Source organism: Epinephelus moara, chromosome 12, assembly GCF_006386435.1.
Source record: "Epinephelus moara isolate mb chromosome 12, YSFRI_EMoa_1.0, whole genome shotgun sequence".
Taxonomy (NCBI): domain Eukaryota; kingdom Metazoa; phylum Chordata; class Actinopteri; order Perciformes; family Serranidae; genus Epinephelus; species Epinephelus moara.
In genome coordinates, this window is record NC_065517.1 from 6,706,389 (window position 1) to 6,725,735 (window position 19,347).

The following is a 19,347-nucleotide window of genomic DNA, read 5'->3' on the forward strand; positions in this document are numbered from 1 at the left end:
GTCTATACTCAGAACATTGCCATCGAGTGCCATCTGAAACATCTTTCTCAGTTCATTGTTTATGGAGCGGCTCCAGACTTTATACCCTATGACATCAGAAATTTGAGATTGATCACTGTAGGAATAACATAAAAAAAAAAAAATAGGTGTAGTTCCCCTTTAGTGGTAGTAAAAAAAAATCTCTTGAGGGTCAGGGGTGAGCACGCTGCTCACATAGTTTGCCAATTAGCCCTTTGAGTTGTCACTACTAGGGATGGGAATCGTAAACAATACACACAATATCGTAACAATTCGCCTCAGAGGGCTTTACAGGAGACATCCCTCTGTCTTTGAACCCTCACAGCGGATAAGGAAAAATTCCCTAAAAAACCCATTAACAAGGAAACAAATGCTAGAAAACTGAATGAATTACTATTATAGACTATAACATACCTGAAGTGGATGGGGTAACAGGAGATTAAGTACGAGCTAGGTGGTCGAAAATGGTTCACTGGATATTTGGAAAGATTGCTCGTGTTTCTGCTCTTACATGCACAGTAGTTGTTGAACTTGTAGCAACAAGCACTGTCAGCATCAGCCTTTGACATTAGCACAATTTGACCTAACTGGGTTGGGATAAGCCAGTGAACCCACGCGCTCCAATGTGCAATCCATATGACAGGCACACAGAGAGCTGGTAAACAGACAGACTTTTAACACACTGATCTGGAGTAGTACTCCTAATTTTGTTGTTTTCCAACAAATCCTGAGACCCACTGTTTAGTTTTTGACCACATGCTCCCACCTGCAGCAAAGTTAAAACTGCCAACTCTGCGAGATTTGTGTTAGGTGCTGGAACCCAGGGAATTAAAACCAAAATCCACATTCCAGTAGTGTGACAAGACTAAATGATAAAGACTCATCTTTCCATCATTTTTTCTACTGAGGCCAAGAAAAATACAAAATGGTTTTCTTTCACTGCTGATTTTGAATAAAGGTTTTGGGTGGGAATGTGAGTATGTGGAGGCAGCGAGTGTTTTTCTGCTTCACTGTGTACATCCACAGCGCTTCACTTTGAGGCTGTGCTTTGTACTACTGAGCTCGGCCCTGAACATGTCTTCATCATTACAAATGGAGGTTTGAAATGAACAATATCATGGCATTTTATCCCCGTGCAGTCGACGCTTCCATGGCTAACTATCCCCACCGGCCACACACACACAGCTTTTCATTACACCAATGACTTATTTGACATTGGAGAGCGGCACATAAATTATCTACAGAGTGTTTATGGAGGAACTGTGTATGCTCCAGACAATTTATGCCTCTTTGAATTTCTCTCTCGCCTCCGCCACAGATGCAAACAGCATTCAGAGAGGCCGTGGTTCCCCCTCAGGAGAAAGAGCAATTTATGGGACTTGTATTGACTGGGAAAAGTACAGAGCAGAAATACACACCCTTCTTAATATTTCATTGTGCTTTAATTGCTCTCATTACTTCAAGATTACCCTGTGTTCTGTCGATACGTTTTTATAAGGTAATTAATCCCTTTCTTTTTCACTAAGCAGCCACAATCCAGGCCCGCGATACCCTCCTTTGAACGTCCCGTGAAGCATCTTAACAAAAGCGAAGTCAACAAACAGTAAACAGTGTAAAAGTGGGTCAGCTGCTCTGCACGGTTCATGGTCCAAAAAAGACTGCATCCCTGTGGATGATTGCATTCATCTCAGAATCATCTAGAAAAACCTCCCCGTTGGTTCACTGACAGCACAGAGAGAGCTGCAGGAAACCAGTTAACAACACTTCCTGTCATGTCTCATTGTAGTTTAATGCTGCAGTATGTGGGGTTGTGGGGAGTGCTGTCAGCGGCTGCTAAGTATTAAGCTCAGGCTGTGATATATGGATGAAATAAGTTATATAAGCCTTAAATTAGAATGCTAAAAATAACAATGTTGGCTCTTAGTTGAAAGGCTCACAACAGAAAAGGCCGGCTTTTATTTACCTCAACTGTTGATCTTTCTCATTTCTGAACTAATGAATATCTGCCAGTTACTGTGATAATAATGTATCCCAAGAGGGGTTAGCCTTAATGTTTCAAAGCCACACATCGACACTTTGATCCAAACTGTAGGCTTTTTTTCCCCCTTCCTGTTTCCGTGCTGAGATTGCCATGTTTCTACAATTTGGGCTCTGGAATAGAGCAGCAGTGTGTGAGAGCCACGTAGTATGAATGGATATCTCAGCAGCAGTAAGACTGCAATCATCATCATCATCATCATCATCATCATCTTCGCAAGCGTGACTTCCATACCAACCTCTGCCCACCGTGCTGTAATACTTTTATTCAAAGGTGGTGAAAGGTCTGTTTTGTCTTTCTCTGCACATCTTCCTGTGCATCTCCGTGCCCGTAGGTGGTAAAGAGGCTCATGGTTAGAGGAGGGAGAGTGGAGAGTTACTGGTTCAAATCCCAAGTCACCCAGTTAGGGCAGCAAACCTTCATGGCCACCAAGAGAAGTCCACTGTATAAGGTTCATTTATTGTTATTGTACAACACAGGATACGAAATGCAGTTGTGGCAAAAATGATCGATAACAAAAGATGACACATGACAAGCCATGCCATCAGTTTGAATTGGCATACACTTCCTGCCTCCCCCCTGCATCCCCCAACCTCATTTTGAATTGTTGTGAACATGGTGTGGACACTATACACAGTATAAATTTGCTCCTTATTTTGCTGCTTGTTTTTAAACTGCTAGCTTAATATCCGATATTAACAAAGTACAAGACATAGACTGTAAAAATAGTGGACCTAGCTACCATGATATCACCCAGTGGTTTGTGGATTCCTGTTTTGAAGCTTTGAGTTTGTCATTTTGGCTGTCCTCATCTTGGATTTTTGGAGCCCGAGGTTACCATATTTTGATGGTTACCATATTTTGATGATAGGGTGAAGCTGTGTAGGAGGGAGGGGTGGACCTGACTAATTAGCACCATTTACACTGCCTCTTCAAGGTGGGAATTTCACACAGTTATACTGCCTCGCCGTTATGTTAAAAGGGACAGGATGGGGGGACAGAGTTGATGTTGTTTATAACACCAAAATTATGTCTGTCTCAACAGGACAGCTGGCAGGACTGGCTCATGGGTGGCACAGGTGTGACGTTTTGATGATATATTATGTATGCTAACCACTGCAGGAGATATTAAAAGTAGCTGATAGCAGTTAGCAGCTAACACAAAGAAGAAGAATAGTTGGGAAAACAATGAGGTCCAGGAGCTCCTTACCTTCCGAGCAGAGGACGAGATCAGCCATGATATAACAAGGACAGTAAATGACTGCCACTGTTACTGTGCCTTTGCGTTTGGTGGCATAAAGAAGGGACTTTGTAGTGGCCCTATAGCACAATCTCCTTGTAAAAAGGGCTATAGACTGTAGCAAGGCCTCGCGGATGGCCAGTCACTCAAAGCGGCCTGCCTTTAGTTATGTGTGACTTTATGCCTTAATAAGATGTATACAGGTGAGTTATATAATAATTAGGCCTCTGTACAGTTGTCATGAACATTGAAATTAGCTGTAGAGAACAAAACAGTTGTTTTGTACAAGGCTGTTATTTCTGCTGTAAAGTTGGGCATTTTAACACGGGGCTCTAAGGGGACTAACTCGCTTTTGGAGCCAGTTGGCCAGCCAATGAACTGCCATTTTTGGCACTTCTGTATTGGCTTCATTTTCAACCTCAGAGGCTGCAACTTGGTACAAGATCATCAGTTGTTGCCAGATCTTGTGAGAGTGTACTGCTGAGACAGAGACCTCCAACAAAGTTCAATTTCTCCTGATTTGTCCATCTGAAAAATGCCATTTTAGTGTTAGAATGTTGGCAAGATGTGGCTTGTGAAAAAAAGGTCCAATCCTTACTTCAGTGACTATGGGGCAAAATAATCAGTCATAATCTGCGCTCATGTCCACAGCTCCCAGTGGAGTGAAAGGATTCAGGATTTGCCACAAGTCACCTAAAGGGGGCCAGGCAGCAGCGAAACCCATGAGACACAGATAGAGGAAATTACTTTAAAGTGTACCTTCTTGTCTCTAAACCATCCCTGGTTGTAGTCCCTTTATGCTACACAAGATAAACAAAAACAGTAGTGCATTTGTGTAGTGTGTTTTTTGAATCTGCATCAGGAGGAATGTAGACAGCAGCATCAAAAACACTGGTGAATCCTCTGGGGCAATAATATGTCCATCATCTTAACATTAAAAATTGAACATTGGGGAAACATCCAAACTGAGAGAGATTACTGGTTGTTCTGTATAATCACATGTAAATCAAAACCGTGTGTCTCATGGAAAACAGGAAACAACAGGATACACAGGAAGGCAATCCAGGCCCTTCAAAAACATATAAACCAGTAAGGAACTATTAAAAGGCCTTTACTGTAGAGGCTAAATCATTAAAAGAGCTAACATGTTTCGACTACTGCAGGTCTTTTTCAGGGCTTTTTTTCATAAGGTCAATGTGACCTTGCACCCATCTCATTCTCTTGAATGTGATATCACAAGAACATCTTAAGGGATTTTTTTCAAATCTGACATAAACATCCACATGGACTCAAGAATGAACTGATTCGAATTTGGTGGTGGAAGGTCAAAGGTCACTGTGACCTTGTTTGTCTCATTCTCATGAACAAAATATCAGAAGAAGGCCTTGAGGGAATTTCCCTATATTTGGCACAAATGACAAACTGATTAGAGATTGGCATTGGGGTCCAATCCTGTTCCCTGTTCTCCAAAATACAATATTAAACATTAAATATATTTTAGGTTCAAGATGCTTTGCAACATTTGGTCAGGGGTTATTTACACTGCTTGATTTATGTGAGGTAGAGCTCCATTTTTCACCTTAGGCCCTCTCCGTTTTCAGTTGTTTCAGAGGTTGTCATGTTTTTAGTTGTGACTCCTTAAGCAGTGTTTATTTATGACCATTGTTGGATTGATCTATTTGCAAAAATGTGTTGTTCGGCCCCTTTTGACCCCTTCCTTCATCCCAATGTCTGGCAATTGTGTATGTGCAGTATGTTTCTTTTCTTTTTTTGCCAAAATTTGCAGTTGATCAAATGACCAAAGCCCAATTTACTTTTTGGCTTTTGGAGCCTGTGACAGTCAGGGGCAGTTGCATTGTCAGTTATCCGGCCTTGCTTGTGACCCCTCGTCTGTCTATTTTCCCTTCTTAGACTGTTTTTCTTCAACACATTCTCACTCTGACCTCATCATATATCGACGTTTGGTCATGGATTTTCCACTACCAGATATGACGTGCAAGGTACCCTGGGTGTGCTGGTTGTTGACATTCTGGGACGCGGTGTCAACTTAAGCCTGTTACGTACATTATCTTTTTCCAAAATATACTTCTGTTTTCACAGGAAATGCACAGTTTGCATACAGTCTCTTTCAAATGAAGGCATTATGTTGGGACAACACCACAAAATGAGGTTTGGGTTTAGGCAACACAAGCATTTGATTGGGTTTAGGAAAAAAGAACAGGTAGATGAAAGTCGGTGGTTGTTAGACCCATCCACCACTACTTCTACCCTCCCCACTTGGAATTCCGCCAGCTTGACTTTCGTTCTTGTCTCACCATGTTTCCCCCTGACACCGCCGGGTGTCATTTAACTATTAGGGCAACTGGCTGCATAGCATGCTGAAGTAAAGGGACAGCTTTTTTCACTGGTATCTGATGCTAGAAGTCACTGACCAAGCATTGGATTTTGATGACTTCGGAGTGAGACCGGGCTCGTTTTTTTAGTGGCATAAACAGGTAAAACGATATAATACTGTATGTTTCATTACAAACAATATTGTTATGTTGTTAGAAAACTAAAGCAGTATTAAATACAGAAGGGGGGGGTGTTGAAATCTGGGCCTACATTACCAACAATGCAACTGGACCACCCACAGCTCAGTAGGAGATCCAGGTGTTATGCCATTAGCAGCTAATGTACTGGGCTACAGAGGTCTGGTAAACTCACTTTTTTCAAACTCCACACCCCCAGATTTTTTTCATTCTCAGTTTTTCTTACTCATACTTTGATGTTCAGGAAGCATTGGAACAAATGCCAGATGCTGTATTTTATTTCTGGTGAGATCCCTCTTGGTATGATGTATTTCGTTTTGAAATGTCACTAAACACATTGATTATAAAAATGTAAAACATGTTTTTATTTTCTCTCCTACCTTGGCCTAACACTGGTAAAGCTGCTTAAGACTAGTCCCATTTCCAACATGGGGTCGCTGCAGTTTGCACCATAGCCAACAGCGGCTTCCATATGGGCATTGTAGTCATCAGCCTGCCAACTAAGCCAATGTGTTCCCTCCGCATCCTGCTTCTTGGCTTGAATATGTGTGAAACAGGGTGTTGTCATTTGCACTCAGCAAATCATCCCGCAATAAAAAAAGGAATGTGATCCTTTCCAACTGTGCTCAGTGTAAGTGAGAATACTGTGTGCTCGTGCGTGCCTGCCAGGCCTTTGTGTGGGAGGATGTGGGACGCGTCTGACGCGCACAGATAAGAGCAAAGTTGGAAATCCAGAAAGGCTCTGTGAGATAGAGAGCACACGACTGGGCAGTTATTTTTGAAGTTCCGTGTCCTGTGAAAGTGCAGAAGGCAACGGCAGCTCACTGAGTGGACGAGGAACAATGGGCTGACCTATAACACAGTAATAGAGTGCGTGGGATGATCCACGCTTGACATGTGCTACTCAGTGTTTCTATATTCAGTGGCAGAGTGGAGTGGAAGTGATAGTGGAGTAGTAGTGATTTGAAGTTGGGAGACAAACAACAGGTTGAAAGAGGGATCTGCAGGTCCTCTGGTGATTACATCACAGTGGCATACAGTAACTGTGGACAACTCAAGTGGTCATTCAAGGAACTGCAGTTTTTGGCACTTCGATTTTGGCTTTATTTTTCAGCCCCAGGGGTTGCAGCCTCGTCGATCCTGATGTGGGTGAGAACAAGAGAACAGAACAAGTTTATCAAAATAACAATAGCAACATTAATTTGTAATCCTAAGCTTTACATGATTTTTTTTTTTTTTTTTTAATAAAAAATTTAACTTTCTCCAAGCTGCCAAAGACCCTTGACCAAAATGAGCTTTGTCATATTTTATTGATGTTAGTTTTGATTGACACCTTTTCTTTTTGCGGCTTTACCTGTCTTTCTTCAATGTATGATTTAGTTGTCTGAATAAATCTTAAAGTGGAACTACACCCGTTTTCAAACTCCATTCCATTCCATGGTGGAGCACAGTCTGAAAATGTTAATAAACACGGGGCTCAGAGGTAGAGCTGGTCGTCCCCTAATCAGAGGATCGCAGTTTGCTTCCTGGTTCCTCCGGAAGTATCCTTGGGCAAGATACTGAGCCCCAAATTGCTCCCAATGGCTGTTCCATCAGTGTGTGAGAGTGTGTGAATGGTTACTTAGGAGCAAGTTGCACCATGTATAACCTCGGCCACCAGTGTGTGAATGTGTGTGTAAATGGGTGAATATGACATGTAGCATAAAAGTGCTTTGAGTGGTCAGAAGACCACTCAAAACTAGAGTGCTAAAATTCAGATTTGTGATGTCATCTAGTATAAAGTCTGGAGCTGCTCCATAAACAATGAATTGGAAAAAAATGTTCTAGACTCATGGTTCCCAACTGGTGGGTCACGCTCCAAAAGTAGGTCACGGGTCCATCGTGGATGGACCTCAAGTGTCTCATGAATGTGTCAAGTCAGTAAAAAAATGCTTATTTTGAGGTATTGTGAATTTCCGGCACAGAGCTTTTATTTTGAAGTGTTGTTTCCTGCTGTAGAGTGAGTGACTAATAGACAGCGACTTGGCAGAGACAGCAAACTAGCTCAACAACATGGCCAAATTCAATATGATGCTGAGTATATTAAACCATGTGGACCTTGAACGAATGGCTAAGGATAAATCTGGACCATGTGGCTGGACCAGTTGGAAACCACTGGTCTAGACAACACTGAGCACCTAGGGGAATGCTGTGAGTATATGGATATATTTTCTGTTTCAGAGTCGACAACACTACAATAGAATTAAGCTCATTTGGGTCTGAATTTGAAAACAGTTCTATGAAGCAGCCCCAAACTATACTCTATGACATCACAACTTTGAGATTTCCTTCTCTGGTACCGGGCTTTGAGAGACTCTCAAAACTCATACTCATAATCACAAATATTGATTGGACTTTCCTAGTTCATGCAAATAACATATTGGAGTTATTAATTCAGGTGGTGTTCCCCTTTAACAGCCCAAATCTTGATAGACTTGCTACCTTCTGCAACAACCCACACAGTTTCAGAATGCTATTGGGGTAAAACAGTCCAGTATCCAAGAAACTGTAGTCGTATTGCGCAATTTTCACCTCTGAATTATCATCCACTGCCAACATTTAGTGCCAATGTAGGGAGTAGTATATTCTAAATGCAGGGAGGTGGAAAGTAAGGGTGTGGAGATTGTGTTTCACACCCAACTTTCATGCAAACGACCCAAGTTCATGCCCCACCTCAGACCTTCACTCTCTTTACTAACCATAACCACAGGCTTTGCCTAAACATATCCATTCAGTATTGTATTGCGCAGATGTTGAAAGTGAGAACTTTTGTTGGACTTGATTTGGGATTCTTGTCTGGTGACACTCTTGTTGGGGCTTATAGAAATAGCCAATAAACTGATAAAACAAGTAAACTAGTAAAATGATTTGTATTGTTACAAGGTGCAATGGCTGTATTGTTTTGAGTCTGTGTGTGTCTGTGTGTCATCATGGCAAAATGTTGTCACAAATGTTGACGCCTATTGTAGTGGGAACTACCACAGAGGAGTATTTTGCCAGGTGTTTAAATGTTGGTCTGTGATAGAGTGACGCTGGAAAGCAGATGGGTTATTTCTTACTCTCTGTATCTGTGGACAGCTTATGACAGCACAATAGCATCACAACTGTGCAAGATGCAAGCACGAAATTTTGCAGGTGTATAGTTGAGATCAAAATGAAAGCCGAGTTTGAAGTCGGGTGTGGTCCAGGCAAGGGAGCTGGAAGTACAGGGGTAGCAAGTAGGGAAATAGTCATTGGCCCCCTAGTCTCTATATACAGACTCTACATTCAGTTAATGTAGAGTCTGTAGGCAAACCCCGGAGATCTTGCCTCCGGAAGAAGAGCGGAAGAGCCCTGGTTTCCGGTTTTAGGCTGTTTGTAGTCCGCGTGATATTGACCAATCACATTTGAGCCGGCTGTAGTTGTTGCCAGGTTAAACGGTCCGTGCAGTGAACTAACAAGGCGGAACATAATTGGCGTCACTGCAAACTCTGAATCCATCGCAATGGTTCAGCATATTTACTTATATATAAACGGACGTCGGAAACGGAAATTCACCTCCTCCGCCCAAATCAAACCGGAATGCCAAAAAATTTGCCGGAAGTCAGACGCCGAATACAGCCGATGGGTTCCGAGAATGTTGGCCCCCTTATTTATGCACCTGGCCCACATTTGTTTTAAGTCACGGATTGCTGTATCACAGCTGTAGTGATCCCATTGCAACACGGTTTCTAGTTTTCATCTTGTATGTGTGTGCCATCATGGCAAAATGCAATTCAGTTCAATTCAATTCAGCTCAATAGAACTGTATTTATCCAAAAGGAAATTATTGTGCCAGAGACTACTTCAATCACAGTAACACAAAATACAGTAACAATTAACATTCACAAACCAGTAACAACCAAAACAACCAGTGGGTTCCAGTGGTCAGGGTCACACACTGAGCCCAGTTTTAAAAACAAGAGTGTTAGATATATGGCAAAATATTCAAAATATACAATATATACAGCTTTTAAGGAGCATAAAGCAAATGTGTTGCCTAATAATGTAACTATAGAAGTAAGATAAGTACTGCACGAGAGTTATTAAAAATTAACTAAAATGGTGGAAAAATGCAGATTGAGCCTGATAATCATGTTATATTGTATATGATATGACAATGAGAAGTAGTATTGCAAATACAAAGGGCTGCATGTTGGAGTCAAACCTGTGGCCACTCCTGGAAGGACATTGCCTTTGTGCATGGACACCTACTCTACCCACTGAGCTACTGGGTGGCCAAGAATATTGTCCTGGTGACACCAGCTGTATGGGGAACTACTACAGAAGCAGTTCTGAGTATTTTGTCTGGTGTGTTATATGTCTGTCTGTGGAACTGTGAATGCAATAGCATCAAAAACTGTGCCAGATGCAGTTACAAAACACAATCAAAATGTAGGCAGAGTTTGAGGATGGACATGCTCTAAGCAAATGCACCACATTTGCTTGATTGGCCACTTGAGGCTGTATCACAGCTGGAGTGATCAGATCTGATTGATCTGATAGTTACTAGTTTTTCCACCCCACATACTGCTTTATCACAGTCGTGCTGAGTAATATGACTCATCTTAGGATACTTTAATGAAATATATTGGGCATAACTGCATGTTTAGAGTTGTTATTTTTATGGACACACAATTGGAATTGGTTCAATAAACCATATTAGAGAAATTAGACTTTTAAGAGAGCAGAGCAGACACATCTCTTTTTAGTTGCAACTAACGGTGCAGGGGTTTCTCCTCAGATTTGTGTCAGCAGCAGGAGGTAAATCTGAGTTTGTCTGAGGCTGGTGGATCCCAGTGGTGGACTGAAACTTGACGGATGAAGCTCTGTTAAACTGTGATGACGGTCAAGATATCAGTAGATGATAAATAATGTCTGGGGGTTTGTTTTAAACTTTAAGAAAAAGTCAAAAGAAGGGTTGAGAGCTCTTTTTTCATCCTTTGATTAAAAGCTTTTATTGTGTGACTGTGTGGACGGTGTAGGAGAGGAGTGAGAGAGTAACGCTGGCAGGCAGATGGGTTAACTATAGCTTACTGCCTCATGTTTGGAACATAATTTCACAAACACAGCACTCCGCACTCTCTCTCTGGCTCCTCATGTGATGAGCCTCGGAGTCCGGGAGCTGAGATGTATGAGCTGAGCTGCATGCATAATGTATGTGTGTTATGACTCGCTTATAGGTTGAAAAGCAAGCAAGTCCCCTCTCGACAGCAGAGCAATGCAGGCCACATCATAAATAATCAGAAGCAGGTGAGAGTACAGAATATCAAAGTAAGATGCTGCGCAGTGTTGAGCTGACGTTTGTGTTTTGTGTGTGTGTGTGTGTGTGTGTGTGTGTGTGTGTGTTTTTGTGGCTTCAACACTGCACTCCGTTCTTAAATTCAGAAACTAGAGAGTGCAGTGTGTACAATAATACGTATTCGGGCCATGCCGGGGAGACAAAGCTTGTTGTGTCCTTGAATGTCCTGAAGCCTTATTGAACTTGTAATTTACATTTTACAGTTTTGACATTTAGCTGATGTTCTTATCCACAGTTACTCACAATGAATGAGCAATAGCAGTGGGAGTGGGAGTGTTGCTCAAGGACAGCTTTCAGACAGCTGGGTGTTATGGCTGGTCCTGGGATCAAACCTGACTTTTGAGTTCAAGAATGGTATTTTTCTTCTTTAACCAACGCTGTTTTCTACTATATATCTGATGCTAACAGCCACATTTTAATGTGAAATGGTAATGCATGCAAAACAGGCTATTAGAACAGTTAACACTACCATTGAGTTTATATGCCACTGCATTGGCGACAGCCATGGCTGAAGGCATTTATTTTCGGATTGTCCATCCATCCCATTCTCTTGAATGTGATATCTCAAACACACCTTGAGGACGTTTCTTCAGATTTGGCACAAACGTCCACCTGGACTCAACAATGAACTGATTAGATTTTGGTGGTCGAAGTTCAAAGTGTCAAGATCACTTTGACCTTGTGTCTGTCTCATTCTAATGAATGCAATATCTCAAAAAGACCTTGAAGGAATTTCCTCAAATTTGGCACAAACGACCCACGACTGAACTGATTAGAATTTATTGGTCAAAGGTCAAGGTCACTGTGACCCCCTCAAAATACATTTTGGGCTATAACTGGAATTCATATACTAAATATGACAAAATTCCATGCAATGTCCAATCAGATATAATGATACAGTGATGACATTTTATATCCAAAAGGTCAAAGGTCAACTTCACTGTGACATCATAATGTTCTGCATAAAACACTTTTCTGGCCGTTACTCAACATCATAACTCAGGAACAGAGGAGGAGACATTTGGTCAGATACTGAATTAGTGTGTGAAGAATCCATGTTTTAGAATATGTAGCTTCTTAACAGCAACATCCATATTTGAAGCATTGTCTCCTGTCATGGCTACATTATGAGTCTTGACAGACATGGATGTAAACTGCAACTTGATTAGTTGGTGCTGGCCTACAGCTGTGAGGTGGTTCTATTTTGCTGTTGATCTTTCAGTGTTTTGTGCCTAAGAATATTTGGCATCCTCCTCCATTATGAGGCCACTTTTTACAAAGGGGGCAAGCAAGCAGAACTTTACACAGCACATTTAATTGTAGGAGTGATGCAAAGTGCTTCACAGAAAACATAATTCAGAGTGTTCAGTTGCACAGGAGAGGTATTCCAAGACGATAAGCCTTCACCAACCCTTAGAACAACCAAAAGGCTAGAACCAGAAGACCTTCGAGTAATGATATTTTATCCACCATATTCCTAGCCCCCATGATTCCTTGCATGAATTATAGGCACGTCTTCTGTTACCGAACCGGAACCAGCGTTTTCCAATGGTATGCTAATCCTCTTTCCTAGAGCAACTGGGAAATACAACATGTGGAGCACACCACCTGTTACACCTCAGATGGGATAATGTAATCATACCTCTGACAGCAGTTACACCCATAATTATTTCTGCAGCAGACCACCCGGTTTCCCTCAAGAACTCTTACTTGTTGCCTCTCAAAAATATCTTTGCTTGCACATGTTCCTATGCATGTCAGCTGAGCTCACGTGCAACACAATCAAAGAGGGAACGGCCATGCCACTGAGCAGTCCATGGTGTTTGTTACCCTTCACTCAGCTGCCCTGGCATTTGAGGAGATTCCTTTCATTGGAGCCTGTTATCTCTCTCAGGATTTTCCCTGGAGAGGCTGAACCATGAAGGTCAGTTATGTGATCTATAGTGCAGAGAAGGAGGTTACAGGCTGCTGCTACACTACAGGAGCAGGGGATTTTCAGATATGAGCCGAATGCTGCTCGCTGAAAAGTTTTTTTTTTTACTTTTGTCCTCTTATCAGTATTTCATACCACATTTGGACATGTGATAACTTTATCAATATAATATGAAAGTGTATGGAGATGCAGACTTGTGCCTTGCTTTGGAAAGCCTCAAAATCATGTCTTGAATAGAGAGTCAATACATGTTTGACCAAATATGTTATTCTCTCAACAGACCATTTAAAATCTTCTGTGTCTTTGTGATGAAATTTTCATTAATAGATTTTTAGACTGAAAAATGATTTATGCTTGAATGACATTAGTTTCAGCTTATCGTGGTCAGGTGGTAGGTATTGGCTGCTCTTTCCTTCTCCTTAAGGCCTTTACACACTGGAGCAGTTCTTTAATTTGCTCATCAATATCTTTTTTCATAGAATTTAAATATGCAGCAATGAAACAAAGTTTTTTTTGGAACGATGTGTCTAACATTTGCACCACAAATCAAGGCACCACATTGTGCCTACACTTTTAAAACAACATCAGATGCTCCATACTATGAACCAAGGGGAACTGCCCATTGGTCTGACAGCCCATTGTTCCGACCATATTTAACCCATTGTTCCGAAGTCCCGTTGTTCCGAAATCATCATGATGCCCTGTGGTTAAGGTCTGGTTAGGTTTAGGCACAAAAACCACTTGGTTAGGGTTAGGAAAAGATCACGGTGTGGGTTAAAATGAAAAAGAAAGTGGCAAACACATAAGCCGTGAGCCTGCTTCGCCTCAAGCTTTTCCCAGCTGACCCAGAGCCGGTCGCGGCGCACCATCAAGGCAGAAATACGCCCGCTGGGAGCCGTTCAGCACTGCAGAGAGCTCCCCACACAACCCCGACCCAGAGTTAATAACAGGAGGTTATGGTGTTTCACTCTCTTCTCTCTATGGCACTTATATCTCGACCAGTAGCCTACTTTTGTTGCGTTTGCTGATCCTCTATGGTACACAAATACAGTATAGCCTAGTATAATCACATATCGGAACAACGGGACGTCGGACTAATGGGATGTCGGACCAATGACATGGACCCGAACCAAGATGGCAAACTTAATTTCTATTCCCTCCATTCTTACCTTTCAGAATAAAAATCCTTGGCATATACACCGCTCAAGTGATTACTAGAGGAAACTTGAATTACTCTGAGCATTTCACTAAAAGGAAACTCAATAGAATAGCTTCCAGTAGTATAGGCTATACAACAACTTACCTCTAGCAGACCCTGTTTTGGGTCAACATTACTCTGGTAGTTGTCACAAATCAGCATTAAAGGCTGGCATGTTTTTGGGAATCGTGTGGGTCACATGATTCCTGTGGGATTTCCCCCGGATGGAAGTCAATTTCCCTACTCATGATGTGACTGGGATGGGACAGGAAAAAAAAAAAAAGTCACAGAAGTGGGCGGGACGGTAACTATAACAACTAGCTAGCAATATGAAGTTAGTCAGCAGCTATGATTTCATTTCTACAGACGACATGAAATAGAGTGCTCCAGAGATAGACTCCCAAGTCAGTCTTTAGACGCTTTGCTTAACTAAAGACTGATGACTTTCTCCCTGATTTTGTGTTTAGCTGGGCGGATACAATTTCAGAGTTTAAAAAAACTCCCTACGTTGCAGAGCCAATAGTAAATCCGCAGGGCGGTCCTTTGGTGGCTCGCTGAACTCTTGTGCTTGTAAACATAGTCCCACTAGAAACACGTGTAGCGGTACAAAATGGCTCAAGTCGCTGTAAGTCCTTCTCCACAATCTTGTGGACTGAGCACACGTTTGATAAAACAGAGTTAAATCTCTCGGCATCCATTTTCAAGCTCTCTGTGTGTTTGTTTCCTTGCGGACGAGAAAAGGGGGAGCGCACATTTCCGGGATGGCGTGTCCTTTTCAAAGATGCAAGAGGTGTTGCTTTGTTGCCAGCTGTTTTCTCCGGTGTGTTAAACACACTTTAGAAAGGAGTGTCCCCAGACTATCAGAAGGCGGAGATCTCTGATTGTCTGGTGGCGAGACTACTCCAGAGATTACATTTTTATGTAGGCCAATGATGAAGTTAGCGTCGTATTGGTTCCCTTGTCGAAAAGCCTATGGGATTTTTCCACTGGATTTTAATGCTATGATCTCAGTATTTCTAAAACCCTGGCTGACCTCCGCCTAATGCAGACTTTCTCAGTTTTTACACTATGTCAGTTGCTCGTAGCATCTAATAATAACACAGCACAGTGTTTCTTATACAGACAGTAAAGGGTGTCTCGGGGTGTAGGTATCCGACCCCAAGGGCCAATGACCAAGCATCACTATTTAATAAGTTAAAAGAGAGAACAGGTTGGATAGAGAACAGGAACAGACATTTGGTCAGATTCTGAATAGGTGACACTAATCTTGGGTATCCCCCTTGAAACTGTGCTGATTGTACAGATCCTCTGTGCTGCCTGGTTGAAGATGTATGTGAAGCATCCACGTTTAAAATATGTAGATTATATGCAACAACATTATGTGAATCATTGTCTATTGTCATATGAGTCTGGACAAACATGCATGTACACTGACTGGTAACTTGACTGGTTGGTGGATGCATACAACCACGAGGCCGTAATCCTAGTTTACCATAACATTCTATTGATGCTGCCAGTCCAGGCTTTAAAGTTTCTTTGACAGCCATACTTGCTGAAGTTTCTTTGTTTGATTGAAAGCAGAATGTCTAAAATGTAAAATGCCATTGCTCAGCATCCCTCTCAAATTTGTATCTGAGGAGAATTTTGACCCAAAAGGGCGCCTTACAGCACTGTCGCTCTGTCGAGGGCAAAGTATCTTTGTTCCAGTATTGGCGTCTGTTCTTTGGAAGCGACACGAAGCAGGCCCATAGTACTGCTGTCACACCAAAGAGGAATCTGAGAGACTATTCAGGGCACTGAGCAAGAAGGTTAATTAGCCAGACAATAGAAAAGCAATTTCATGATGTCACTTCTGCTTCCAACTGAAATTATTAATCTTTTGAACAGAGCCTCCTGGAAGCGGGGTTGAGACTTGTCTAAGAGAGAGAGACAGAGAGAGAGAGAGAGAGAGGCAGGCGTTAAGTGGAGCTGGGCCGATGCTGAGCCATGTCTGAACTATTAACCAGAGAGCGACAGGGCTGTGGGATGACTGCCAGGCTGGTTTCTTTATGTGTTCTTTCTGTTAGTTAGCTGAATAAGCTGATCTTTACCCTGAGTGGCTCTTATGAAAACGCCTCCCTGTCACTTTTGATAAATGAGATCGGTGTAACTAGAAAAATACTTGCAGCCATTCGGGAGAACTTGAAATGGCACTGCAGCAGAAAAAGACACATTCTAAAGTATAGTGCTTATGTCTCAAAAACATGTGGGGGATGGGTGTGTGTGTGTCTGTGTTAGGTTGTGATTGACACAATAATGTGTGGAAACAGACATCAGCAATTAGATAAGCAATCGGAAATCACTAATAAGATGCATTAACCACAACATAGAGTCACCAAGTGGGGGATATGCAGGGTAAGGAAGTGTTTTTCCCCAATGTATATTTCTATTTCAAAGTTCTGTTCTAGTTCAGTGTTCCTCAACATAGAAACCCAAGTGTCTGCTTGATAATTAAACCGTGCTATGCAGTAGCTTTCTGTCATGTCTGTTGCTATGGTGAAAAAGCCAGGTGCAGCTGGGAACAAAGAGACAAGAGACCACAGTTACTGAATTCTTCCAAGGGCTCAAGACTCCAGCGACAGTAGAACAATTTTATTGTGAGACCAAGGCATTTTGGCTTCATCAGGGCCACCCAATTCATTGCTGTCACGATAAAATGATTCTTTATACTATGTGTGTTGATGTACGTTTTCCCTTCTCCATGTACCTCAGAGTTAGGTGAAGTTGTACCAGAAATCCCAACTCTGTCTCAGATAACATTGTCCCAGAATGTAAGAGTGAACTGAAATCTGAACTGCTGATATATTTTTTTATCAAGTGTAATTGTTATCTCCACTGTGCCCTCAATGTAACACATAGACGAATTTTAAGCTTTGGACATTTGTCACTGAAATGCTCCTTGAGCGTCACAATTTCATGTCCACAGGCCTGAGATTTTCAAACATACTTGTCTTGCTGATAATTTAGCTGGGACACTTTCATGTCCATCTAAGCCTTTTAAGTCTCAAGGCCCAGACACACCAAAGCGACATCAAAGAATGAGTGGGGATGAAGGCCGATTGTTCACCCCACCTCATGTCACCTGTGTCTCCACCAAAAAGTTGCACTTGAACACACTGCAAAGACTACAGTCAACGGCCAACTAGCACAAATGTTCTGCACCTGCATGAGAGGTAATAACTCTCCATACCAGCAGGTGGCGGTAGTCTGTATACATAATTTAAAAAGGAAAACCAGAAGACTGTCAAGACACATTCAAGATGCTAGTTAGCCGGTTAGCACAGTAACAACACAACCTGATGTTGAAAGAACAAATTATATTTACTGTGCACTAACGAACAATAACACAAACAATTACAAACCATTTCTGCCATTTTGATGTTACACCCTTTCGACTTTACTAGTTTGTTTGCTTTCCTCTCTTCTGTTTCTGTCCTCATGCACTGAGCTGAACTGCCCATCAGAGTGATTTCATTCACCAACAGGCTAGTCTGGCACAGATGTCGATTCAACATGCTGAATCAGCTGGAAAAAAGCCGACAAAGGCAGACTAATGCCAAGGGTGTGGAACACACTGCAAAAAGTAGAAGCATGGATGCTCACCAACAGCCTGATATGGACTGATGGCTGTCTATGGGCCTGGTATACCAGGGCATTTAAGCCCTTAACTTACACCATGCTCACACTGGGTGCAGAAGCACTCGCTATGTCAGTTGTCACACAGTCACCCACGTGCTTTGTGGTGCTCCTGCCTACATAGTGAACCCAGCATTATAGTAACAATGTCTATCCAGACAATGAACAAGATTTCCATTTCCACTCTATTGCTATAGTCACATTTCTGGAAGCACTTGTATAAGGTATTTGAAGTAACCAAAATTAATAGAAATAGAAATCGTTTTTGGTTTGCTTTTTTTGTAGTTTTTCTCCAATTATATGATCAATGCTCGATGGATTTTTTTTTCTTATTTCTTATAATAATAAGAAGTCATTTTTCTATAGATATTTTATGAATTTCAGAGCATCACATCACTGTTGAGTAATTTTTTTCTATTGTATTCCATAACATCTGTCTAATGCATGTAAGATTTGTCGTCAGTGCAGAACGAGCTGAATTGCCAGAGTAAATGTTCGCATAGTACATTTTTGTATGTTATTTTGTTGCGGATATGTTGAAACTTTACATTTTTTTCTGTTTCAATGTGTGTTTATGTTTAGGCACAAATATCACTCTGTTATGGTTGGCAAAGGTCATGTTTTTGCTTAAAATGCAGAGTTTTGGTGGCACAGTCATGGTTGGAAATGATGTGATGTCTCACTAAAAAAACTTTGTTTTGTTGTTTGTTGGTCTCAGACAATGGTCAGCAACCAGGCGGCCATTTTGCTTAGGTCTCACGCCATCTACCATCCCCTTCGCTGGGTAGTGACAAAGTCAGCTCACAGACAGTATTTAGAATTACATCACTTTTGAAACGTTGATAAGATACTTTTAAAACATACAAATGTAGCATGAACGCACAATGAATTTGTTCTTCTGGTGACTGGGCTGCCTTAAACATCTTGCCCAGCATTATCCCCCGCCTAATTTGTAAATATTCCATGTAATCATGAGACAGTAATTCATGCATAACCCACGTATTGTGGAAGGCTGTGATCATGTGTGAGATGTGTGTTTGAAAATATGTGAAATTTGGGTGATTTTAAGGTATGTCCTCACCATGTCTCACCCAATACCTAACCACAGTAATTTTACTTGCCTAAAACTAACCTTGATAACTTTACATTTCTACAAAACTTTACTTTGAGGATGTAACATCATTTGTGGGGTGCTAATTCGTATGATACCCGTCATTCTTTCCTCATCTAGTCTCCTCTCTAAACCTTGCTTTGCAGCCACCTAAACTACAGCTCCTTTCTAAAGGTCACACCTTCCCAGTCTAACACTTTAACTGTCTCTATTAAGCTCTGCACTCTGCATTCATCCGCTAAAG

The 19,347-nt window shown here is 41.7% G+C and overlaps 1 protein-coding gene across 3 annotated transcripts in view; it reads left to right on the forward strand.

Annotated features, from left to right (window-relative positions):
• Positions 1-19,347, forward strand: part of lrfn2b (leucine rich repeat and fibronectin type III domain containing 2b) — a 243,277-nt gene that overhangs the window by 195,335 nt on the left and 28,595 nt on the right. Inside the window, exon 1 of one of the 3 annotated variants that reach the window (XM_050058480.1) lies at positions 6,893-6,976. The exons of the other annotated variants lie outside the window; for them this stretch is intronic. Coding sequence (XP_049914437.1) covers positions 6,971-6,976 — 6 coding nt within the window. The 5' untranslated portion in view covers positions 6,893-6,970. Of the gene's footprint in view, positions 1-6,892; positions 6,977-19,347 lie in introns of those variants that run through there. 3 annotated transcript variants of the gene reach the window in all.